We start from the raw sequence: 26,108 nt of genomic DNA, 5'->3' as shown, positions 1-26,108 counted from the left end.
GCAAGTTTATGATAAGCCCGCCAGGCCTCCGCATGATAACCAACATGTCAATTAGTTGAGTTGGATTCATGTGTTGGTTTGTTAATGATGGATTAAGTTCAAATTAATATATTTTAGGTTGAATTTGTTTAGATTGCAATTGAAAATCACTCATCAGATCAAACTGACATCCCAAAAAATATTAAGATCAAATAGCCTTTATGAAATAATAATTATATATAAGAGGAAAGTATTAAAATAGTCACGAACTATTTATATAAAGCAGTTATAGAAGTATCAAAGTAGTCCCAGGCTCTTTAAATGAGGACTGAAATAGTCCCCATATAAAACTATTATAGCTTAATTTTAAAATAATCGGAAATTATTTGATACTTCTATAAACTCATGATAAAACCTCAACTAGATAGTTGACGATCTGATCCCGAGCCGAGTTAAGATTGGCTCAAAATCAGTTCGAGAAAAACTCCGATAAAAAATTTTTAGCTGGGATCCAATCTCCATCCGATCAAAATATTAGAATCCATTTTCGATTAATTAGAGATAATCGAGCTAAATTCATAGCCCAAAACCCAACCCATACTTTAAATTTTCGATGAAATTCTTATAAGTTTGGCAAGCTTAAATACATCTGTTATGGAAACGCAGCCGAGTTGTCCTTTCAAACCGGCGGCAGAGAGCGCGAGCAGCGATCATCACAGGAATTCCATGGCTCTGCGCAGCATCTAAGCAAGTTCAAGTTCTCCTCAGTCGCTTTGGATCTTAATCGTGCTCCTTCGCCTTTCTGTTTGGGATAGTATGGGGCGACCCCCTCATGGCGGAGGCCCCGCCTTTCGTTTCACAGCGAACGAGGTATTCTATCTGAATCCTAGTTTCCCTTCTTTTTAAACCCTGCCCAATGAGCATCCGGTTAAGATCCATGTATACCCTCTTTGTTTTTTAGGGTTTTGATATCCGGAACGGACGCAATATTTTCTCGTAGATTTTAGTTTTTCTACTTTCTTTCATTTCTTTTCACTTCAATTTACAGCATTCAAACGTAATATCTGTTTTATATGCAGTGCGATCTATTAGAGAGTAGAAGATGAACCAATAAAATGAGTGTATGAATGAAATGAGGAATGATAACGGGTAGGAAAGGTAACAGGGCGGGTTGAAAATTGCGCCTAGAGATTTATGCAGAAGGAAGCTAACAACACATGTCGAACTCAATAAGAACGGAGGATGATGATTCATCAACCTAACTGTTAGTTTGGATTAGATTAATGTTGATGATGATTATTTGGGGAGGTGGGTATAAATTGCATCTATTAAGAAAAAAGTAATACTGAATAAATTGACATGCTTGGGCATGCAGACACTTGAGCTTGTAGTAAGATGCATTGGTGTCGACTCGCTCACAGGTTTCTTCATAGTTTGCTGTCATACTTTTGTAGCCTACAATTTTATATTGCTTTTTAAAAATTTTTTGCGATGGGAGGTAGCTTTCACAGTATTTTCATTACTAATTTTATAAATAACTCAAGTAATCTTAAACAGGCCGTAATTGTTATTGAAAGGAATAAAAAACTGCGAAGACTAAAAAGATGATGGGTCCTTCAAATGGATGTTTAGATTCTAACTCATATCAAGAATGAATGTTGAAGAACAATTCCTGGCCTGACCGTATTTGATGCCTGTTACAGGACAGTGGCATTAATAATGATTTTGAAAGGCACAATATGAACTTATTGCCCTTTTATTTGAATACTTCTAAAGTATCAACAAATTTTAGCCAAATATCTAAGTTGGAGGCCTAGGATGGTCAAATTAATATTAGGGCTTCATCTTGACCCGCTTACGTTTCCTTGCTTTTGTTGTCATAACCTTTACAGCACTTGATATTCATTGTTTAAGAAGTACCATATAATTAAATGCTTCATTAAGGTGAGTTTTATAAGTGCCATATCTGCATAAAATGTAGCAAGGTTGAGATCTAAATCCTTAAATGATAACCCTCTGAGATTTGAATTTCAAATTACATGTTTAGTCTGACCATCACGTTCGTGCCAACACAAAAGAAGAAAATTAAGAGGAAAAAAGGGAAGGAAAAAACTCTAGCAATTGATCTCTTGCATGTTGCCTTCTAATTGCAGTCATTAATTGCTCATATTCTTCATATATCTTATGAAAATGTTATAAAATCACTTTTATGCATGCCAAAATTGTTTTTTCATTTATTTAATTATGATTGGGATATTTTCTCTTTGTCTGTTGGCCTTATATTTTTTAATGAAGTAGAGAACATTAATTATACTTTATCTAAGTACTTTATGATGGCCCCATCGAATGTATTTTCTTTAATTTCTAATTTATTTTGAGCCTTTATTGTCCACTTTTGCTTTTTAAGAGCATGGTGCACTAAACATTTCAAATTGACAATGAAAATGTGATTTTGCCGCTCTTGTTTTATTAGGCTTTATTCTAAATTTCATGATCTAAATGGATTTCTCTTATAAATGTGAATGTGAGGATATTCCTTATTTTGGTATAATGCTCTCCTTCTTCAGTAGTTTGTGCATTGTTCAAATAGGGTTTTATATGTTCTCTAAAAGTTTGTGAAATTTTATGCTTACAAAAGATAATTATGATATACCTAGAGAAGGAAGTAAATAAGTTAGAATTGGATAATTAAGGGTCTGTTTGAGGCAGTTGCAGCTTAATAATAAGCTGTTGCGCAGAAGGTGTTGCGGATAAGTTGATTATCTGTTTATTTTTTGCAGTTTGAGAACAGTTGTGCTAGAGCTACTTCTAGAAAAATGATCATTCTGCCCCTGCACAATAATGTTGTTTGCAATAGAACTGTTTATTGCAGTACATTCTATATTTTAAAAGTAAATATCCAGTGTATAACATTACAAAATAAAGGTAGACACCTCACTTAACAGTAAGTTGCATGACTAACAAAAATTTTAAATTAAATATTTAAACAACAATTAAAAATATAATACATACAACCTATGTCATGAGCTAAGCCGTCCTTCAGGGATATTCTCTATGCCCAATCACTCTTGGCGGTGGAATTTTCAAGGTAATCTGCCCACTGAAAATAGTCAATTTTCCATGATTCTCCGTGAGCACTTGTAAAACCGTCTCACGTAGCTATGTGGTTGACGTGAATTGAGCAAAGAATATTGAAGTTTACAATAGCAGTGCAATCCTTTGAAGGTACCTGAAATCTTTAAGCTCATTTTTCGTGAAGACTTGAAAAACATATACTAAGATATAACACAAGTAAAAATTAATACAAAAGTAATTAAAAGTTTTGGACCCACAAAGGTCGATAAATGTGACTTTCTAATTATTTGGAACATGTGCATCAATATGTATTTCATCGATTGCTCCAATAAAATTTTAGAAAGATAATGAAGGGTTTCGTAATTACAATATTTATATGAAAATTGAATGTAATAACTATGATAAATTACATTAAAATATGAAATATATCTCGCATCGTGCGAAATCTCTGTGAGGGTCGGTTCGAATGTAGGATCCGTTGACTTTGACTTGTGAAGAAAAATTGACAGGTGTATTCAACCCTATTGAGAAGGATATGCTCATCGCATTGATTCATTCTGCGATAATATGTAAAAAGTTATTACTAGCACCTCTTGTGAAGTCGTTCTAGATGTGTTATGAAGTTTATGATCTCTGTGTAGTTCGTCCAATAGATCGGTGAAAACTGTCTGTATCATACGGAACATATTACTAAATCTCGTTGGGTGACACACAAGTAAATTCCTAACCATTTTTTTGCTAACATATGAGGATTTAATGCAAAAGAAATGCTCTATGTACGAGTTATAATAATCATACATGAAGCATACTACAAGTTGCAACTCTCCTTCTGTGTCTTTCTCTAGTTGCATTCATGTATTTTGGTATCGAAGTAACTAACACATAAGCATCAATGAATTAGCTATAATCATATAATGTTATGAACAAAGCCAACATAAACAAATAACATTACAAAAGTAAATAGATAATATGATGAGTAATGGAAAACTCTCAAGTGACATGTCCAAAGCAGCATACATGTCAAAAGCAGCATGAAAAATCATGAACAAATAAAAATGTTCAAAGTAAATAAACAAATAACAAATATGAAACGTCCCACAAGAATTTAATAAAAAATTGTCCCTTAAATGTGGCTGCTCTCTTGAAAATAACGTAGGTAAGCCGCCTTACGGTAAGCGGTCACCGTAATGAAAAACTCTCTCTCGGTTAAATTTTCAAGCAACTTCATAGAGAACAAATATAGTGACATGTCCTCATAAAGTTTGGAGTTGCATCCATAATTCGCATAACTTGTTGGATAGAAGTTTCTTGTGATGGGTCGGGGTCATTGGTGCATGAAATCATCAACTTTGAGATTTGGCTTCTAAAAAAAATTGTTCTTTCTTTTTTTTTCCGACCAGGGGACACGTTTACTGACTCGTGGACTCAACTTCATGGAGGTTCGGGCTAAGACCTTCGTTGGAATCACTTGTTTGACCAGCTCCCAAATTTCCGAGGATGCCATCAAACCCCGCCTCAGTGGGCATATGCATTGTTACACGTTGTCATGACATCTTCAAATATACGATTAACTTTTTCTCTAGGTCAGGATCAATTCCACTGTATTTAAATTTTTTCACAGCAGACACCACCTACAAATTCATATAATATGTTGGATTTAAAAATAATTTAAAAATTGACAAAAATATGGGACATTTAAAAAATGTTCACTACTAGTCTCGTTGCCCACCACTCATTGAAAGCATCAATCGTTTGTTTTACCAGATTCCACCCCAAGTTCATTGATCATCGCTTCAATTCCTTCCAGCATTTTCAAATCTTCTTTAGTTAATCTCACTTATTTTTTAACTAGATCATATCATACTCTCAGTCTGTACTTTCCTTGATTTTTTTAATAATATTTTGTCAGTCTTTCTTGTTGAAATATGTTGTCAATCTGCTTCCCAATTCGACCTCTTTGAGTCAAATGTCACAAAATATTAATTGTCTCTTTATCACACATTGCAAATAAATCGACCTCTTTTGTCTTAATCATTGTATTACTAGCATGAAAAAAACTAATTAACATAAATAAGAATGCTACAATATCGTAACTCAAAGAAAAATATGAATGTCACAATATCATCATTAATGCCTCTCCACACTACATTATACCTATGCATCTCCACTGCCACCCACTCCACGCACACACCTCCACACAACAACAAACCTCCACACAAATACAATTGCACACTAACCACCACCTCCACACACCAACAAACCTCCACACAAATACAACCGCACACAACATCACCACCTTCACAACATCACTACCTCCACACATCCACCAACACATCCTCTAATACAAACACAACCACACACCAACCACCACCTCCAAACATCCACCAACATATCCTCTAGTACAAACACACCACACACTAACTACCTCTTACAAATCCACAACATTGCTATCAAAAAATCAAGCACCCTCTTTCAGCCACTTTTTCAAATTCTCTGTCAAACATCAAATGTAAAGATAAAACTCCACCCCATATTTTTCATTTGATGCAATTCCATACTGAGCAACCCAAAACATTGCTATCAATAAATCAAGCACCCTCTTTCAACATTTTTTTTTTCAAATTCTCTGCCAAATATCAAAGGTAAAGATAAACCTCACCCCAAATTTTTGCATTTGTTGTAATTTCATACAGGGCACCCAAAACATTGTTATCAACAAATCATGCACCTCCTATCAGCCATTTTTCAAATTCTCTTTCAACCATCAAAGGTAAAGATAATACCCCACTGCAATTTTATCATTGATGTAGTTACATACAAAGCACTTGAAACATTGCTATCAACAAATCAAATACCATCTTTCAACCATTTCTCAAATTCTCACTCAAGCATCAAAGGTATAGATAAAGCCCATGCCATATTTTTCATTTGAGGATACTACATATATGCACCCCAAAATATTGCTATCAACAAATCAAACATCCCCTTTCAGTCATTTTGCAAATTCACAATCAAACATCAAAGGTAAAGATAAAACCCCATTTTATATCACATTCAGCCACAAAACCGCAAAATCAAAATTTCAAATCATAAAGAGAAAGCCACAAATCGCAAAATTCAAATTCTCGCTTCAAACCCCAAATGAAAATACCAGAAATAGCAAAATCCAAATTATAATTTCAAACCGCAAATAATAAAGCCACAAATCGCAAAGAGAAAGCCATTCCATCGAAAAAAATAGGTGATACCGTGGGAAGACGATAGCACAGTAAATAGACAGAGACTTGGATGTCGGAGAGAAGAGAGAGAGGAGAGAGGAGAGACGCAACTCGTTGCCACCAGAGATCGGAGGGAAAGGGGAAAGGCAACCCATTGCCACCGGAGATAGGCGCAAGAGAGGAGCGATCCAGAGAGGCGTGACCTAGGGCAGAAGAGACGAGAGAGAGAGAGGTAGCGGTGAGAGGGGTGCACCGAGAGGGACATACGACTAATAGGTTCACGAATAAATGTGGATTGCGGGGTCAAACTTGTGGCCCGCGTTTAACATAATTTTTTAAGCAATGCTACCGCTCCGTGGTTTTCAAACGCCTCATCCAACTTTTTTAGAACGCACCAGCCAAATAAGCTCCCTCAAACGGGTTGTAAGTGGATGTAAATTGAAATTATTGACAAGGTTTTTCTATGACTGAGTACAAGAAAAAATTACTCTTAATTCCTTATCACTAAGCCAAACAATGAAAAGGTAATATGAGTTATTTTGTTATTCAACAATAATTAGAAGACTAAAATGTGTTACTTTGAAGCAAGTTATTAATTTTTTGTAGATATAAATGTATTCAACATCTTCAATTATCTTAATGTTTGCTCTTTAAATGCTAATTTAATACAAATTAACAAATAAATTTGGACCTTAAACATGAGTTTCGTCTATTGCTTTATAATGTTGGTTCTTCCATGGTTTTACAAACACAACAAAAAGGTGTAAAGCCTCAAACAAAGGTGATCTAGTGAATGGCAAGAGTCTCTATGCTCTGCAAAATTTTCTCGTTTCAACTGATATCTGTATCTTGCTCTCTTTGCCAATTATTGTATGAATTTTACCTATGTCTGTTAAGATTTTGGTTTCTGAAATGGAATTGTGTCTGAAATGTGTCTTTTGTCTTGATCTAAATAATGATTGATTTGGGGAACAGCTTGGGATTGATCAGGAATGACCTTCTCCATTAAGACGAAGTTGGGAATATGTATATTCTTATATTCTTATATTTTAGCTGTTCAAGCCAAAATAATACAGGATGCAACAGAAGGGTTTCACACTTCATGCTTTGATTGATCGCTTGATTCTTTATATAAATTATTCTAAAATAAAACATGGTTGGATTATGAACTTTAAATCACATCTATGCTTTCCTTTCATGTTGTGGAACTTTAAGGGAAGACAGAGGGGAGGACGCCCCCCATGCTTTCAAACATGTATATTTTGGCCATTTTTATATGGAAGGATGGTGATTTTGTATTATTGCTTCCACAATGATTGATTTATTCTTTGATTTTTTCACCCTTAATTGAAGATAAAAGTCATTAATTTCATAAAAGAAACAAATTTTTTTTATATTTGCAAAATAAAATTAATGTTGAATTATTTTTAAATTTAGATGATGATAATAATGGTAATATATAATGGTGATGATGATGATGACAATATAAAAAGTCTCGAGTTAGAAAAATTTTTCATGAACAAATAGGCTATTTTAGCTTGAATTGGTGCTGAAGGTCCTTTCAGTTGATCTTGAAATTGATGAATAGTGATATGGTGATTGCTTGGAACCTTGCATTATGTCAATGGCGAACTTCGCAGGCCTAATAGTTTGTCAATCAAGTGAGCTGAAGCTGTGCTTTTCTCGATTTATGGGCTTTTAGCTTTGCCTATCTGATCAATTGTAGCTCGAGGCCTGAAACATAATTCATTAATTTTATTTTCTTCCTTTCTAATTTTTGAGATGCAATTTTAATTGTTGTCACAACTTATTTTGTTTCTTTTATTTTGTACTATTCCCATTTTTTTAACTTTTTATACCATTTGCTAGTTCCCTTTTTGAAGCATATTTTTAGCCTTATTTGAGACAAGATGATACACTGCATTTATTATGAGTTAATTTGTTTAAGGTTATGGAGATGGAAACATGCTTGCAAGATGTAAATAATTTAAGCAATTCAATCCCTCCTCGCGAGACAATATGTGTGCTTGCAGAAAAGTTCAGGTAATCATTAATGCTTTTTTGTTTAGAATTTTAATTATGTCTTAAACCTCTTCCCCAAGTAATTTTGACGTAGTTTATAATGAGCATGATTAAGATTTTGATGTTTCTTACCTCAACTAAGAGTTTGTCATCTTTTTGAAGTATGTCAGCTGAACGAGCTGGAAAAGTGATTGTGCAGCCCAAACAGGTTAGAAGCTCGCTATTTCTTTTTGCTAAAAGGCCCTTGAAAACTTTTCTGACATAATAAAGTTCGTTTCAGGTTCTGAATTGGTTTCAAAACAGGAGATATGCCTATAGGGCAAAAGTTAAGGAACCAGCGAAGCTAAACGTCTCTCCTTTGCCTCGAGATGATCCTGCTCAATTTAGAAATGTAGCTCCTCCGCTTCCTACTCCCCAAGGTCATTTTGGGAGAATTTATCTCCTTCTTAGCGGCATGAAGTTTTATTTTCTCTACTTGGTGAAACCTTGCATTATTTTTTTCCGTTAAATAACTTGTTAATAGTTTTTCAAGTTTAAAAGTTAGTCCATGAAACTAATATTATGATAAAATCTTGGAATATAGGTACACTCACAAGTAAATTAATGGAATTAGTTGATATTATGATTCATATGAAAATAAATAACTTATGTATTCAAGAAATTAAATGGATTGAGAAAAGACTATGGAGATTGATAGCTTAAGTTTTAAACTTTAGCATTCAGGTAAGAGTAGCGCTAGAAATGGTGTAGGTGTATATATAGGTAAAAGTTTAAAAGATAATGTTGTAATAATAATAGAATTAGAGATAAAATTATAGCCCTAAAAATTATTATTAATACTGAGATTTTTAATGTTATAAGTGTTAATGCTCAAGTATGTTTAGATATAAGTCAAAAGAAAAATTATGGAATGACCAAGAATAATTAATTCAAATGATACCTCTTGGAAAAAAAAATTTTATTGGAGATTGAAATGGTCATGTTAGTAGTGGTGGAAGATTTTAGAAATATTCATTGTGGCTATAGTTTTTGAGTGATTAATGAAGATGGTAAAACTATATTAAAGTTTGCTTTAACATATGATTTTGCTATTGCTAATATTTTATTTAAAAAAAACGATGAGCATATTATTTCTTATAAGAATATATTTAATAAAATATAAATTTATTATTTTCTTATGAGAAAAAAAAATCATCGAGAATGTAAAAATTGGTCATTCCAAGTAAAAATTTAAGTATTCAACATCAATTATTAATTTTAGATTTTAAGATTAAAAATTATAAGATGAATAAAACAAGAAAATATTGTCATATAATTAGATAGGATCGCCTCAAAGACAAATAAAATTATTTTTATCAGTAAACTTTAAGATTTAAAGATTTATGATGTTTATGAAAAAACGAATTTTATATAGGATAAAGTAACAAACACTATTAAACAAGTGACAAAAGTTGTATTGGAAGAATCAAAAGGAAATTTTTTTTATAAATAAAAATAGTTGGTAAAATATAAAGTAGCCCGTAGGGAGTCTAAGAGAATAATTTGTGATGCTAAAAATTATGTTTGTAGTGATCTTTACAATAAGGGTCTGTATTGAGACAGTTGTAGTTTCTCAGTTTTTCAATTGCAGTTGCGTTGCCCCAGGAAGCTGCTGCGGGGAAGCTGATTGTCTGTTTATTGCAGCTGTGTGAAAACTGTTGTGGAGCAGTTGTTTCTGCAAAAATGATCATTATGTTATTGTTTAATAAAGTTGTTTAAAACAGAACTGTGATAACACATTGTCACACCCATAACACAATGTCAGATAACATCGTGCCAACCCACATGCACAAACTAAAGGCAAAGCCACTCTAGGCCAGCCACTGCAAAGAATAATAACAATGCTCGAGCCGCATCTACAATAATTTTTTTTCTTGTTTTTATTGACGGATCCTCATGCAGAGACCAACAGAACCAAGCCAATATAAATTTCACTCAAAAAAAAATCTAGCATCAGATTTTTGTCATCCCCAATCCATGAACGAATTTTCTTTTTTTTACACACCTAACCAAACAAAAAATCAAGCCACCAAAAATGTATAGCATTCACATTGAATCCCTACAATCATTCCATACAAGACATTCACATATATTCCAGTAAAAGAGCTATTCACATTCGCATAGAGGAGGAAGATGACGAACCAAATCAAAAAAAAAATTCAAGGCATTCGCATATATTCTAATAACAGAATTGGTAGATGACGAACCAACAAGTGTGAGATGCATCAGAATAGAGGAAGGAGGGGAGGGAGGGGGAAGATCACACCTTTCTTATGCAAGAGCTGAATGAGGTAGGAGGGAATTAGGTCGGAATTGAATCACAGCGAGGGCAGGTGAGTAAAAAGTCGAAGGGAAAAAGTGGGTAGCGGGTTGAACTCGCGGCCTGCTTTTAGGCAATATCGCGTGGCACCACGGCTGCCCCATCGCCCCAAACAGCTAGAATCGCGACCCCCCGCCGCGCTACAGATCAACTGCCACCCCCAAACAGGGCCTAAATTATATACTAGAGTTGGTGAAAAATGTATGTATAAATTAGTCAAACAAAGAAAAAAGAAAAGTAAATATTTAATTCAAGCAGTGTATTAAAGATGAAAATCAAAAAATGTTTTTCTTAGAGGAAGATTTTCAATTTAGGTGGATGGGGTTATTTTGATAAACTTCTCATTTATTTTTCAGAAAATACGATCAACCTTAGTGATCGTAATATTGTTAATAATAATAAAACGTTTTATTTTTAACGTCACATTAGTAAAAAAGAAGTTGATGATACTTTAAAGAAAATTAAGGTTAGAAAGTCAGTAGGACCTGATGATATTCCAATTGAAATGTGAAAATATTTAAGAGATTTGATACTTTCTTGGCTTATTAAACTCTTTCATATTATTTTAAGAACTAAAAAGATGTATGGGGAGTGGTAGATGAGTATTTTGGTCCCAGTTTTAAGAATAAAGTGGATGCACGAGAGTATGAAAATAATAGAGTAATTAAGTTGATGCATCATTCTTTAAAATTATTGGAGAGGATAATTGAACATTAGGTTAAGACGTGATATAAAGATTTCTCATAATCAGTTTGGATTTATGCTAGGTTGGTCTAATATGGGAGCTATACATTTATTGAGAGGTTTGATGGAGAAGTACAAAGAGAATAAGGGGGATTTACATATGATTTTTATTGATTTAGAAAAAGCTCACGATAAGGTTCCAAGACAAGCTCTTTGGAGAGTTTTAGAGAAGAAATGTGTTGATATGACTTATATTCAAGTCATTAAAAATATGTATACTAGAGTTGTTACTTGTGTTCGAATAGGAGGATTGAACAAGTATTTTTCTATTTCAGTTGAATTACATCAAGGATTTACTTTAAGCTCATATCTTTTTGCTTTAGTTATGGATGTTCTTACTGGACATTTACAGAAGGATGCACCTTGGTGTATGATTTTTGATGATGATATCCTTCTTGTGGATAAGACTGAGATAGATTTCATTAAAAACTTGAATTATGGAGCTTTACTTTGGGGTCTAAAGGCGTTCGTTTGAGTAGATCTAAAACTGAATACATGAAATATAATTTAAGTATTAGTAGCTCTAGTGGCAGAGTTGAAATGTTGGGTGATCAAATAATTAAAAGGTGAGATCGTTTCAGATATCTCGAGTCTATTGTTCAAAAAGATGGGATGTTATTAGTAGAATTCAAGTTGGTTGGTTTAGGTGGAGGTATGCATTGGGCCTATTGTGGATAGCAAAGTACGATTTAGACTGAAAAGAAAATTTTATAAGATGGTTGTGAGACCTGCAATGTTCTATGCCGCAGATTGTTAGCCTTTAAAAGAAAAGCAGAAAACAAAATTAAGTGTTGCTGAGACGAGAATGCTTAGGTGGGTGAGTGAGTTGACTCTTAGAGATAAAATGAGAAATGAATATATCTATGATAGAGTTGGTGTAGCTGCAATGGCGTACAAGATTAGAGAAAGTCGTCTTAGATAGTTTGGTCACATTAAACGTCGACTATCTGATGATCCTATTAGGAGAGTAGATGTTTTAGATTTGGCTTATGTTAGCTTATGTGTTAAGAAAGGCAGAGGTAGACCTAAAAAGAATTGGGCATATTGTATTAAAAATGATCTTAATCTATTAGAATTAAATGAAAATATGACACTCAATAGGATGTAATGGAGAAAAGGATTCATGTAGCCGACCCCGCTAGTGGGATAGTGTTGTTGTTAGTTTTCCAATTATTTTTTGGTTCTAGTCAAATTTGCTGGAATTGGATTTCTAGTTACCATTTAAATCCCCGTCAAATTGTAGCTTTTTAATATTTCAACTTATATTGTATATCTATGATATGATTAAATTATTGTTTGGTGCATATTCTTATATGTTTAGATTTTGATAATTGATTGGCAAATAATATTTTAATTTATGATCTTTTGAAGTATGAATTTCGAATCCTCACACATGCGTCTTCTAATTGCATTCGGAAACCTAGACTGCAGGACATCCTATATCATGCATGCTTTCTCTTCTCTTTCTCCCTCTTTTACTCTCAAACAAGTATCTTTTTGTCTCTTTATCTAAGAGGAAGTTAAATCAATTTATTTGCTAGCAATGAAGGTCTATAATTTTTACTTTTATATTCTAATCAATTTTGCTTCTAGCATCTCCCAGCTTTAATTCTGTCACCAAAAATTCACTTCCACATTAACGGTTGAAGTCCTAAATAATTTAAGTTGTTTTTTATTCCATAGTTTTTTAACACAAATAACCCTTAGCCCTAACCATTCATTGTCAAACTTTTCCACCTCATTTTTTTACTTCAATTTGATAACACATCTTCGAGTTTGAAATCAGACTTGTGCTCGCTTTCACGCTCCCACCTTTTCGATTAAACACTCTATTATACAAACAGAAATCCCATGCTAAACGAAAGGTAGAGCCTCCCACTCTACATGATGCTCAAGTATATTTGTGGAATAGGCCATCCTCGTGATTTTGAGCTGAACAAATGATGATTTTGCTTTAGCATAAGCATGTGCCTTTTGGAGCAATCTGCCATGAAGTTGAAATTTAGATTGATAAGATTGGTTATATCACGTTCATCAAGATTGCTGTAGAATTGGTAGCCAACTCTAGAGTTAATGGAGCTCTGTTGCCCATATTACCTACGGTCCAAGTGAGCATGGGGTGGGCTAAAGTCTAATGACACTTTTAAATATATTAAATTCAGATTGCCAAGGTTCTTTCATAATATTTATAAGTTTTAGAGCTTTTTTGTTTTTTATATTTTCATAGTTCGCTCATTACCAGTTTTCTATGAAAGAAAAACATGAAGAGGAGTATCATATAATCAAGAATTTTGTTGACTCTTCATCGATCAATGCATGATTACCTTTTGAGAAAAGTATTAAAATGGTTCACTTACTCTTTATAGGTGTTTAGTTCTAGAGTCTATAAAAGTATTAATTTAGTCCCTAGAGTTTTTTAATGAGGGCTCAAATAATTCTCTCCGGGACTATTTCAGCCTATATTAAAAATTGTCGGAACTAATTTAACACTTTTATAGATCCAAGACTAAAATGGCCCCATATAAATAGTTTGGGTACTATTTTAGCACTTTACTCCTCAACTTTTTTCATCATTTTCATTTGTCGAGCTAAAAGTATGATCATTGAAATAAATGGTTTGGGTTGCAAGTGCAACATCTTCATTAAAGCTTGAATACTGTTTGTCTGGAGTTAAATTAGTGCAAGTTCCATGAACTCGGTGTGAGTTTTGTTTCAACAAATTGCAGGAAGCAATTCTTCGGAGAATGTTGAGGTGGAATTTGAGGCAAAATCATTGAGGGATGGAGCTTGGTTAGTATTATCATCTTTTTGTTTAATTGGTTCGCAATAAGAGTGGAAAATCCTATTTAATATACTTTCTATTAGTTTTAAGCATGATTTGCAAATTTTTGTCATATTTCTTAGTAGTTCTTCCTACTTGCACATAACTTTGATCAAAATGTTAAATAGTTTCTTTGCTACCATTACAATGAACTTTTTGAATCTACAACGTAAAGTAGGACTTTTTAAGTTTCAAAATTGGTAAAAATAATGAATTGTGTTTTGCAGAAACCATTTTTAGACTCTCTTTGATACATTCCAATTACTCTTGAAAGCAAATTTAAACTTTATTTACAGCTGTTTGATGTAGCTGCAATGCAGTACTAGTTTACAAGCTAAATTTAATACTTGAGATTAAGGGCTTGATTTAGGATCAATTTTATTTTTAAAATTACATTTGTTTAGTGTGTTTTTTATTCTAAAATAGTTGCATTGATATCATTGATAAGTGATGGTTTAATCTTGGTTTCTCCACCATCTCAGATTTGACATAATTCTTTGGAATTTGATTTAGCCTGTTATTCACTGTTTTTTACTATCTTCCTGTTAATCATATTATTCTCCCACGTATGTCTAAGCATGCTTTCATTGCAGGTATGATGTTTCAGCCTTTTTGTCTTACAGAATGTTTGAAACTGGCGATCCGGTAATTATCTCAAGTTTGTTGTGTAGAATTTATTTTTCGAGCTGATCCATTTCCTAAGTAGTTGTATGTTAAATTAATTTAGTATATCTCAAACTGGAAGGAAAGGGGCATTTACATAAATACCACGCAATTCTTATATATTTACATATCTAGCAGCTAAACTTTACTATTTGCATTTATACCACTCAAATCTTTTATATCACATCAAAAAATACCACTTTTTTCTTTTATAAAAAGTGAAATACACATTTTTATGCACATGTGAGGTTGCATTTATGTAAAAATTGAAGTTTAGGTTTTAGATATGTAAATGCATAAGAATTGAGTGGTATGCATGTAGTTCTTCCAAAAAAAAAAATTATAGATTATATTCTGAATGAATGTTTTCAATGAAAATACTAGTTTTATATTTATTAGAGAGCACAAAAGTGATTTTTTTTTTTTGTATACTTCTGATTTTGGGATAGCCATAGGCATGAACATGGTATGTGCTGATTGTTTCAGGAAGTGCGGATTCGATTTACAGGGTTTGGTGTTGAAGAGGATGAGTGGATAAATGTTCGAAAGTGTGTTAGGCAGAGATCTCTTCCTTGTGAGGCTGGAGAGTGTGTCGCAGTGCTTCCCGGGGACCTCATTCTGTGTTTCCAGGTTCGGTCAGCTTAACCGAATTTTCATTTTGTTTATATATATACATATATTTAGTTATTTATTTAAAAGGAAATGATATTTGAGTCCGGTGGGCCCAAATACCGCTTCTCCTTTGCGCTTGAGCACCTATGATGGGGTGTCTGCGCCATGTGTCTAATATTCAAGAGCCCCCGCGTCACGGTGGGATCGAACCCTTGACCTGAGGGGAATTACAGTGAACCTGCCACCAACAGGCCAAGGCTTGCGACGCGCGCGCGCGCGCATACACACACACACACATACATATATATATATACACATTTTTTGCACGTTTATCGTGGAGCCATCCAAACCCTATAATGCCTTTTGTTTTATTTTTAGAAATTAATTTCAATTTAATATTTAAATTTTTTTGTGTAGCCATTACTTGTAAATTCTTTTTATTGTTTTATGGAAGAATGGCTTCTTAAATAGGTACCGATGCAGTTCGTAATAATTTCATAGATTTTGGCTTTTAAATTGTTTACTTAACAATGTTCCTTTTCTTATTTTAAAAGAAACTGGACTACACATACTTTTATTAATTCTCATGAGTGCAATATTCTTCCAAAATAAAATTACATTATATTTTTAATAAGCATACACCCCCATGTCTCTTTTGTTAGCTGAGAAAGTAGTCATTGAAATGGAATGTTTGTGATCCGAAGTAGTTTGGCGAGGAAGTACATCAATTTTTTCTGTTGGCTGAAAAATGAGAGGATTATTTCATTATTCAATAGTTAAAATTACTCGTGGAAGATGAAGAAATGGAGTGAGATAGAGAGGGAGAGGTTTTGCTCGTTATTTGAGAGTTCCACATTGCATGATGGTGGTGAGAGGATGGGAGCGGGTGGGTCTTCTTTTTTGAATTACATACATTTTTTTGTGAAAAGGAGAGGATATTTTATTGCAGGAAACCTTATTTTTAAGTATATAACCATTTTTGTTTTCCACATTTAATTCTCTCCTGCAGTCACCATTTTAAGATGGTCATTTCCTCTCTCTCTTTTTTTTTCAGTTACACTTATTTTTACATGATGTGGTTAATTTTAATTATAAGGTGTGCTCATTATATTGTCATTCTTGTGTCGAGCCACTAAGAGTTGTCACATTTAGATAAAAAAATTAGTACAACAACGATTGAGTATATGATTTATAATGTTTAATAATTATCATTCAATTTTAAAGGCTGATAAAATGATTTTAGGTGTAAGCTTTTAAGTAACTCGGATATATCATTCAAAAGCATGAAAATATAGATGAGAACGTAGCTTTTAGAGTTAAGGATGGATGCTTAAAATAGGAAAGAGGCTGAAGCGTTTGTATGATAAAAGAATGCCATGGAGGCTTAAAGATAAATTTAATAAAACTACAACTAGGCCTTTAATGTTGTATGGATTCAAATGTTAGACCGAAAGAAAGTCATTGAAATCTATATTTAGTGAGGTGACAATGAGAATGTTAAAATGCACAGGTGAAAATCAGAAAGAATTATATTAAAGCAAAGGTTAGAGTGACATACATAAAAAATAAGATAGTTAAATATAAACTTAGGTGATTTGAGAATTTACAATGAAGGATACAAAATATTTATGTTGGAAGTTTTAATACATCTAGCTTTAAATGATTAAGAAAAAAAAAAGGTAAACCAAATTTTACATGGATTTAAGTTCGAAAAAAATTTGTGAGAGTAAGTTTAACACTTCAAGCACTCAATATTAATGAATGAAAAAAATAAGGAAAAAATAATAATAATCCTTAATTTTATTTCCTCAGTTGACCCTTGTTTATATAATCCTAGGAGTGTTACATGGTTGAAAGTTTACCCATTTAATAAAAAAATTGGTCATGCCATTAGTTAAAATAAATTTGCATGTGGATTGTTGAGATGACACTTTTGAGCACACAAATTAGTGAGCTAGCATGTAAGGAACTGATCTAGACATAATTTATGGTGATTGATTTTATGATAAGATTACATATAAGGAGTCAATTAGGTTGTAATTTGTAGATTGAATTCTAATCAATTATATTCTTTGATATCTCCTCTTAAATCGATGTCAGTTGTTCACAAAGCATCAATTTACATACAAGCATCTAATGTCTTTGTTTGGTCAAAGCTTTCATTAATATATCTGTAATTTGAAGATTTGTGGGGGTGTAAGAAAGAAAATCATATCAGTGTTGAAGGTTTCCCAAATTGAGTGACAATTAACTTTAATATTTATAGTCCTCTTATGATACATTGAGAGATTATTTCTTACTCTTACATGAGATCAAAAAACTATTAAGACATGCACAATCCTATAGTTGATCGATGAATATTATAACCACCCTGTCTAATCTGCAGTACCATGTCCTACATGTTGAGGATGAGAATTATATGGAAAGATGTCAAAGAACAAATCTTGATTTGGTGTCTTTATGAGATATCAAATAAATCAACGAATGACAATCCAGTACGAGTGACGAGTAATGGTGAAATAGTTTAGACTGCTTATCAATTGTCTGTATGTCTCCTTCCTCACTAAGATATTTTACATTTACTTCAAATAATTTTAAAGACTTTTCAAAGTAATTAAATCCTATGATGCTTTTATTAGTGTAGGAATGTAGAGGAAGTAGTGCGCATTTTCAAATTTAACAAGTGAGGCCTTCAAAATTCATCATATGAAATGTGGCTTAGAAGTGTTGTTGAAGCATAATTAGAGTTAAATGTATGGTAGTAATTATAATGTCATCAACATAAACTAGAATGACAATTCTATTGGATTTCTTATAGAAAATGTTTAGAAAGTGATGATTTTTATATTCCGCAATATCATTTTGTTGGGATATATGGTGGCAAGATCTATGAAAAATAATTCATTTGTGTTTAAGAAAATAATGAGACACATTCACTCCTAAAATCAAATCTCAATTTGTTAGCGTAAGATGAAAATTGAGTTTCAGCATAAACAACAAAATTTTTTAAAAAGACAAAATATATGTCATAATCTAAGTGTATTTGTTATATTCTTTATTGAACTTACAAAATATTTATAATTAAACATCATACGACATTAATGATCAAATTAAAATAATTTTTAAGATAACTATTATGTGATGGAAGAGAATTAATGATTTCTATTATTTACTTATTAAGTAGAAGCAAAAACAAGACAAGTAAATTGATCTTTCCTTCCTACTAAATAAGAATTTATTAAGAGAAATAAAATAGGAGAGTTTTGATGACTTCAATCTTTTGCGTAGGAGTTTATTATTTTGATTTATCACAATACACGATAATAAAACCTCCTTTGAAATGCATGACTGCAAGAGAAACATGTCCAATTTTAGGCCTCTTCATAAGTATTTTTACTTTATTAAAATCTTATGCAGTGCAATCATCATGATTAAATCGAACACCACAATTGTTATGAACTAATTTTTCTACTGAGATGAGATCAGTTGAGAGCCTAGCAGATAATTAGGACATCGTCCATTATGTGATTAGCATATTCAATGAGTTTGATATGTTATTCATTATGATTCACAATCTTATAATATGATTGGATATTATAAAATAGACGTTAAGCATCAGATCAAATGATAAAATTTAAATAAATTTGTCATTTTTCAAAATGTAATCCTCTTCTCTTGGAGGAACCAAGTATAAGGGTTGTTATTAATTAACCAATATGATACTATTGTTACTAGTGAAATGATGCTCCATTTGATAATAGCTTTCATATGTGACAACAAACAGGAAGGTAATGAGCAGGCTCTCTATTTCGACGCTCATATCCTCGATGCACAAAGAAGAAGGCATGATGTTCGTGGCTGTCGGTGTCGGTTTCTTGTCCGCTATGACCACGATCAGTCTGAGGTATATTTTTTTATAATTTTATGCTTTGATTTTCTTTTTATATAGTTTCTTAATCTACTTTATGCTACGTTATTTGCATTGTGGCAGTATTTTTGGTGTTTCCACTCTTCAGATTTTTACCTGTGCAATTGTATTTAATCACATTTACATGTATACCAACCAATTCTTATGTATTTATATATAACACCTAAGCTTTAATTTTTTGCATACCTTACCCATTCATGAGAAAGTGTATTTAACTTTTTAGAAATTAAAATGGTGATATTTTAAATATGGTATAAAAGATTTGGGTATTGTAAATGTAAGAAATGGAAGTTTAGGTGGTGGATATGTAAGTACATTGGAATTGAGTGGCTTGTGAGTATCCAGGAAGTAGGAATGCATGTATTTTTGACAGATTTACATGCACGACACCCAAATTAATCTTTTCACTTGCACAAAAAATTAATCTTTAAATAGCACAAAAATATTTTTATTTCGCCAATCCAACCAATCCTGAGGATGCCTACATAAGTAGGAGCAATTGTCCCCCCCACAAATTTAGATTTCTACTTATATAAGAGGATAATTTGATCTTTTGCCCTTTCTAAAATTAAAATTTTGTCCTCCGTTACCCTAGCCAAAAAAAAAAAAAAAGTAATAGGTTTTAATTATTTCAGGCTAAAAATTAAATTGAGAATTGTTTGAAGCCCTAACCGGTTATATTGAATTAAATTTCAATTTAATTTAAATCAACTTTCTAAAAAATTTGGTTGGCTATGTTTATTTTGGAATTTCAAATATCGATTTCGTTCAATTTGTGCCGATTTTAAATAACAACATAAGTATTATAAATGCGCAACTTACCCACAAGACTGGCAGGAGATAGTGTCGCTGAAAAAGATATGCAGACGTCCAGAAACTGATCGGCGGCTGGAGTTGCTTCAGTCCTCCATAGCACCAGGCTCAGGCTCTGGCTCTGCAGATGCAGCAGGAGCGAGATCAAGTAAAAATCCTTCTCAACCTCACCCATCTAAAGATCAAAATACGATGATTTCAAAGAGGACCAGAAAACAGCGAAAATTGGTTGATGTGAACGTGGATGAGGTTATGACTATCGCTCTGCCTGCTCTCTCCAACCTCGCTGTTTCTGCAGCTCCTCTCATTCCAACACAAGATGAATCCCCTCCAGTAATTGGAGATAACAGCAATGTAGCTGCTAACCACTCTCTGATCTGATGGCTGCCACTGGTACTGTTTTTTTACTATTATTTTGTTTAAATGATGATTTATATTTTTGGTGGAGTAAAGTTGTTGGATACATGAAATGTTTTTGTCTGAGTTCAAGATTATTAACTAATGGAAATAAGTTAGATTTTGGAATTTTAATTTTTAAACTTAAAACATTTGGTTACCGAGTTGTGCTCGTAAAAAATTCATACATTATTCAGCTATTCTATTCTCTCTATTTTTTGGAAAAAATTTCTGGCTAGACTCTGGTCGTTGATCCATGTGTGAGGTTATTGGGGGTCATTAAAGTAGAACAACAAAGGTTATGAGGGGGTTGTTGAAAAGGATCTGTAGAAGTTATTAGAGAGTTATTATGGGGGTTATTAAAGTGGAACCACATGAGTTATTAAAAGGTTATTAGGAGGAGATTATTGGAGGAGCCGATAAATTTATCTCTTAATAAATTAGTTATTGGTGAGTTATTGCAGTGTTATTAAAATTAATATCCTAATAATCCTCCAATAATCTCCGTAATATCTCTAATAATCTTCATAGTTCCATTCCAATAATTTCCGTTATTCCACCCTCAAGATTTTTTTAGGTTAGCCTGTTATATCACACATGACAATATAATAATTAAATCCACACGTAGAGCTCTACGTCCAAGTCCGGACAGAAAAAATTTCCCTATTTTTTTGGAGTTTGTATTTCTTTCAGTGAGAGTACCAGCTAATTCAATTTGTGAATGCTTAAAAATTATTACTGAAATTTATAGATCAAGATTGCTCTAAAGCACTAATTTAAAAAAAAATAAAAAATGATAAAACGATAATTACATATCAATTTAAGCTCAACATCTTAATATAATGCCTTTATGACTGAACACTAAATAGAGCAAAACTTACAAGATCTCAAAATGTAAGTGAAATCAAATCTAACAGCATAAAATCAATGATAAAAGTAAAACCAACTAAATTACGAACATTTCTTTACATGCAATATCTTGATCGAAAAGAAAAGCCACCCCTTTTCTTCCCCAGAAACAAAAGTACCGTATATTTCTAAACAATAACACCGGTTGCTCTGCAAGCATGTATTGGTGAAAAATAACAAACAGATGCTAAAACCGCTAATCATAACCTAATATTTCAACTTCCAAAGAAATTACTGTTTATTAAATTAACAAAGTTTAATAACTGATACAGGTGGAAATTGAGGACACAGATCTAATGAAGAGCAGAGTCTACCAGCTCAGAGAACTCTTATTAGATTGTTGGATTTTTGCGTTGTATGAACTCTCCATCTCATCCTGCAAGAACCAATGGGCAAAATGGAGCTTTTAGGTGACCATAATAGATATTGCTTGGTGCCACACAGTTAGAGATTCTCAATCTCGTTATAATTTTTTTTCTAAATAATTTCTTGGAATATTTATGTGTACCCCTCAAGTCTTATGTATTTACATATGAAAATTTTTTATATATCTGCCGCATTACTTTGCATGTAAAGGTATTTCAAAAAAGTTGCAAGTGATATTTTGGATTTGATGTAAAAAATAAAATTTAGGTGCTACAAATGTAAATATATAAGAATTGGGTGGTATGCATGTAAATGTGCCTAAGATATTTCTATTGTGGATTGCATAAAATATCGTATATTGTTTTACAACTTCCATAGGTAAATATATTAGAATATTATGGAAGTAAATAGAAATTCAAAAAAATAAGAAAATAAATGTTAAAAAATAAATAGAAATTCAACATGCTTTTGAATTGGCAAAAAATAAGAAAATAAATGAATAACACAATTTGGATTGAAATGCATAATTTAAGGCTAAATAATGATTATCCTAAGTCCACATGTTCATTTTATCCAATCAAAGTGTTGATAAACTTTAAAGTCATACTAATTAAAATCCAATTTTAAAAAAAAGAACTAATGCGCATCTACTACAAGTAAGGGTCTATTTGAGGCAGCTGCAACTTATCCAGCTTCTGCTAATAAACAGCTGATTCTGATAATCTGCTGATTGGCAGCTGATCTGAATAAGCTGACTGGTTGTTTGGTTTATGCGTTTGGAAAACAGCTGATTATGGATAAATGACCATTCCGCCCCTGTTCTGGATAAGTTGTTTAACTGTTTTGTTTGTGCGTTTTGTAAACAGCTTATTTGCAAAATTAAAACCAAAATATATATTAAAACTACAATTAGTAATAAGATTATAACATTCAATTTAGAATGTGAAAGCAACAACTCATGAGAACCGTTGCTCGGTTGTTACACAAGAGAACCCTGAGCAACATTATGAGGTCGGGAAACACTCGAACCACAAGCGATGGTCTCTGATTGTGACACTGTCGAACCTTGTGCAACTTGTCCGACCTCATTAGTTTTACTCATTTTGACTGTGATTCGTGTGCTTTAACATCTAAAAATAAAGGATCATGTAACATCCAAACCAAAGCAACCTCACATAAATGATAAAAAGAGCAAAACACAGATCAAAAACAGGGCATACATAGATACTACACAGAAAAATAGATGAATCCCTCACCTAGAGCCGGGAACAAAAACCTCGATAATGGATGAAGCCAGCACTCAAGACAAAATTAAATTAATTTCCAGACAGAAACGATACCACTTACGAAAGAACGACTGCGGGTCAGGAGAACACCTCGGCGTCGTCGGGCTCACCGGAAGAAGGCGATGAGGAAGATGGCAAGGAGTCTTCCTGCGATTGGGCGCGAGGAAGGTGTAGATGAGAAGAAGAAGTTGCGGAGAAGTTGAGAAGGGGGATTTCTACGAGGCTGGAGGGTTCATTGCTAAGAGCGATGAGTGAAAAAGAGCGGCGGTGAGACTGAATTTGAGATCGGAGAAGCGGAGCCCACCGGCGAGCTCTGGTGCAATGCGGTGAGGTTGGGGGTACCGCGGCGGTGAGTGCCGAAGCAATTGGACGAACCTTTTTCTTTGTTGGCTCGCCTGTCAGCACCGAGACGTCACGCGAAGAGCACTAGGCTCGGAGGCAACTGTGGGGTTAGCGACGAGGGCAGGGGTGTAAAAAGCTGGCGTGCGAACGCGGTACGCAGGGGTAATGCCACGGTCTGTGTTTAGTTCAACACTAAAACACTATTTTTAAAAACGCTATCAAAACGCGTGAATCAAACTGCGACGCGGCGTTTTCAAAAACGCCGCTGCACTTTTAAGCTGGCCCAAACGGGCCCTAAATCACAATGCGAACAAGTTAGAATGAAGTTAAAGCATTAAAAGAAGCTAGATTGCAGGAGAAAGTAACTTGCCTTACAAGACTTCATCAATGGCTGCAGAAAGGATGACCTGAAAAACCTGATTGATTGGTCAAGTGAAGTTCCTTCCCACTCAGCTACAGATGAAACATGCACAATTAGGGATAGCGGCAAATAAAAGAAGGTGCATTACAAGCATACCACACAGTTCTTATATATTTACATACCTAACAACAAAACTTTCATATTTACCACCCAAATCTTTTAATATCACATCATGAATATCACCATCTCTTTCTAAATGAAAAAGACTTTTTCATAAATAGAGTTATAATACCAAAATGTGTAAATAACAAACTTAGGGTGTTAGATACGTAAATACATAAGAATTGTGCTGTATGTATGTAAATTTCCCAGAAAAAAAAAAATATTGCACTTCGCTACGGCCTCTGGTGTAGGTTCCATTACAGCGAATAAAATGGAGAATGTAATATGAAACTCGAATTTAGGATATCAAAATGTTGGAATCTTTAGGCTGCGTACCATTTTCAACAACCATTCGCGCGCCACCAGCATTAAGTTCCTCTATAAGCTGCATATTGTTAAAAAAGTCGGGTTAAGATATTATTGTTAACAATGCAAATTGAACATTCAGAAAAATTTTAGAGAATGGATACAATGGTTGTGATGACTTCATCTCTGATGATTGGTGACGCAAAATAAAACAACGCAAGCTTCATATTTCACATGGATTTTCAGGGTAGCATTATTACATGGCCCACTAGAGTTCATATACTAGTCAACAGTTGAACTTCTGTTAATTTTTTTATTTAGTCTACAACTTAGCTCCCAAATGATTGGAAATGTTTCCCAGCATTGCAGTCATAGGCTATAAAAAAAATTTTGTCATTATTTGGCTTGTTAAGAACATCATGTTTGATTTGTTTATTAGGTAAACAAGACGAACAGGAACAATCTTTTGTTCAATACAGTTTGACTCATTATTGACTCGATAAAATATTTATTCGTATTTTTCATATTCAGCTCATTAAGTTAGCGAACGAGCCGAACATGAGCTGTTCGCGAACGACGGGCCATTTTGACAGCCCTAGTGATATGTATGTAAATATGCAAGTTTAGATGTGTAAATACAATTAAAATTAAATTTTTATTCATATTAATATTTGGTAGCAAACTGAAAGCTTCTGCGTTCAACCAATCATTATTATATTAACTTTCTAATTAAATCAAAATTATTATTTTATGAACTTCTAAACTTTGAAACAATCGAAACAAAGCTCTCTCTCTCTCTCTACACACACACACACACACACACACACACACACACATATATATATATATATATATATATATATATGTAAAGAAATATGTGCCACCTTATCCATGCATTTATAAAATGTCTAATTCACTTATTAAAAACTAAATAATTATATTTAATGTGATATGAAAGATTTGGGGGGTATAAATATAAAAAAGAGTTATATATGTAAATAAATAGTAATTGGGTGGTAAGTATGTAAATGCCCCACGTATTAATTATTGGGTTCGAACCTATGACTTGGAATATACAGTCATGTCTGTTACCCAATAATGAATAAACAACTAGTCATCTCCCACATTATTCTACCACTTTTCAAACAAAAAAAAAAAAAAAATTTTTTCTTTAAAAACAAACAAACACACACGTGCGCGTGCGAATGACCTGACTCATTGGTGCGAAAAAAAATTACGTACATAAGACGTACGCAGAGCGTTACAGGGAGAATTTTAGGAGGTTATAACCGCGTTATACCCCCTGTAACCTCCCTGTAACCTACTTGTATATGAAAACAGAAGCGCATAACTTACTAGAAGATACAGGTAGGTTACATGGAGGTTACAAGGGGTATAACGCGGTTATAACCTCCCAAAATCCTCCCTGTAACCTGTTTGCAGGTTACCGCTGTTTGCAGGTTACAGATTACAGACGTACGCAGCTGTGCGTACGTCTTATGTACGCAATTTTTTTCATTGGTGTGGCCTCTGGCGTAAGTCCCTCGGTTCGGGGGTTCCAATCCCGTTGCGCAGGCTCTTCGAATCATATACAAGCACACCAAGGTTTTCAACCCTTTGGGGGAATCAATATTTGGTGCCCACTAGACCAAATATCTAGACCAAATATTGATTTCACCTTTCAAATATATATATATATATATATATATATATATGTGTATAAAATGAGACAATCTCTCCAAAATC

General features: G+C 33.3%; 2 protein-coding genes across 6 annotated transcripts in view; one reads left to right on the top strand and one right to left on the bottom strand.

The window, feature by feature from the left end:
• The first annotated feature begins 599 nt into the window (after positions 1 to 599).
• LOC110026005 (protein SAWADEE HOMEODOMAIN HOMOLOG 2-like) lies at positions 600 to 21,889 on the top strand. The gene is made up of 10 exons (XM_020726745.1): positions 600 to 849; positions 8,221 to 8,315; positions 8,457 to 8,502; positions 8,575 to 8,713; positions 14,124 to 14,187; positions 14,812 to 14,863; positions 15,368 to 15,511; positions 19,278 to 19,397; positions 20,259 to 20,627; positions 21,812 to 21,889. Exons 1-9 carry the CDS (start codon positions 796 to 798, stop codon positions 20,613 to 20,615), a joined length of 1,071 nt encoding a protein of 356 aa, XP_020582404.1. The 5' UTR covers positions 600 to 795; the 3' UTR covers positions 20,616 to 20,627; positions 21,812 to 21,889.
• The window catches only part of LOC110026004 (DNA primase small subunit), a 28,088-nt gene continuing 23,791 nt past the window's right edge, over positions 21,812 to 26,108 (bottom strand). For 3 of the 5 annotated variants that reach the window (XM_020726742.1, XM_020726740.1, XM_020726739.1), the window contains 3 exons: positions 24,393 to 24,441; positions 23,904 to 23,986; positions 21,812 to 21,915 (listed from right to left, as the gene is read on the bottom strand). In XM_020726742.1, coding sequence (XP_020582401.1) covers positions 21,850 to 21,915; positions 23,904 to 23,986; positions 24,393 to 24,441 — 198 coding nt within the window. In that variant the 3' untranslated portion in view covers positions 21,812 to 21,849. Of the gene's footprint in view, positions 21,916 to 23,903; positions 23,987 to 24,045; positions 24,147 to 24,392; positions 24,442 to 26,108 lie in introns of those variants that run through there. The other 2 variants (XM_020726743.1, XM_020726744.1) reach the window with 2 other exon arrangements.

The sequence above is a fragment of the Phalaenopsis equestris genome, unplaced genomic scaffold, assembly GCF_001263595.1.
Source record: "Phalaenopsis equestris unplaced genomic scaffold, ASM126359v1 Scaffold000347, whole genome shotgun sequence".
NCBI lineage: Eukaryota > Viridiplantae > Streptophyta > Magnoliopsida > Asparagales > Orchidaceae > Phalaenopsis > Phalaenopsis equestris.
The sequence above is the reverse complement of the archived record's forward strand: the minus strand, read 5'-3'. Positions and strand labels throughout refer to the sequence as shown.

Bases quoted from the DNA above. Each gene is read 5' to 3' on its own strand.
- LOC110026005 (XM_020726745.1), top strand. From the start codon at position 796: ATGGGGCGACCCCCTCATGGCGGAGGCCCCGCCTTTCGTTTCACAGCG. The intron at 850-8,220 runs GTATTCTATCTG...AATTTGTTTAAG, and splicing joins TTCGTTTCACAGCGAACGAG to GTTATGGAGATGGAAACATG. The intron at 14,188-14,811 runs GTTAGTATTATC...CTTTCATTGCAG, and splicing joins TCATTGAGGGATGGAGCTTG to GTATGATGTTTCAGCCTTTT.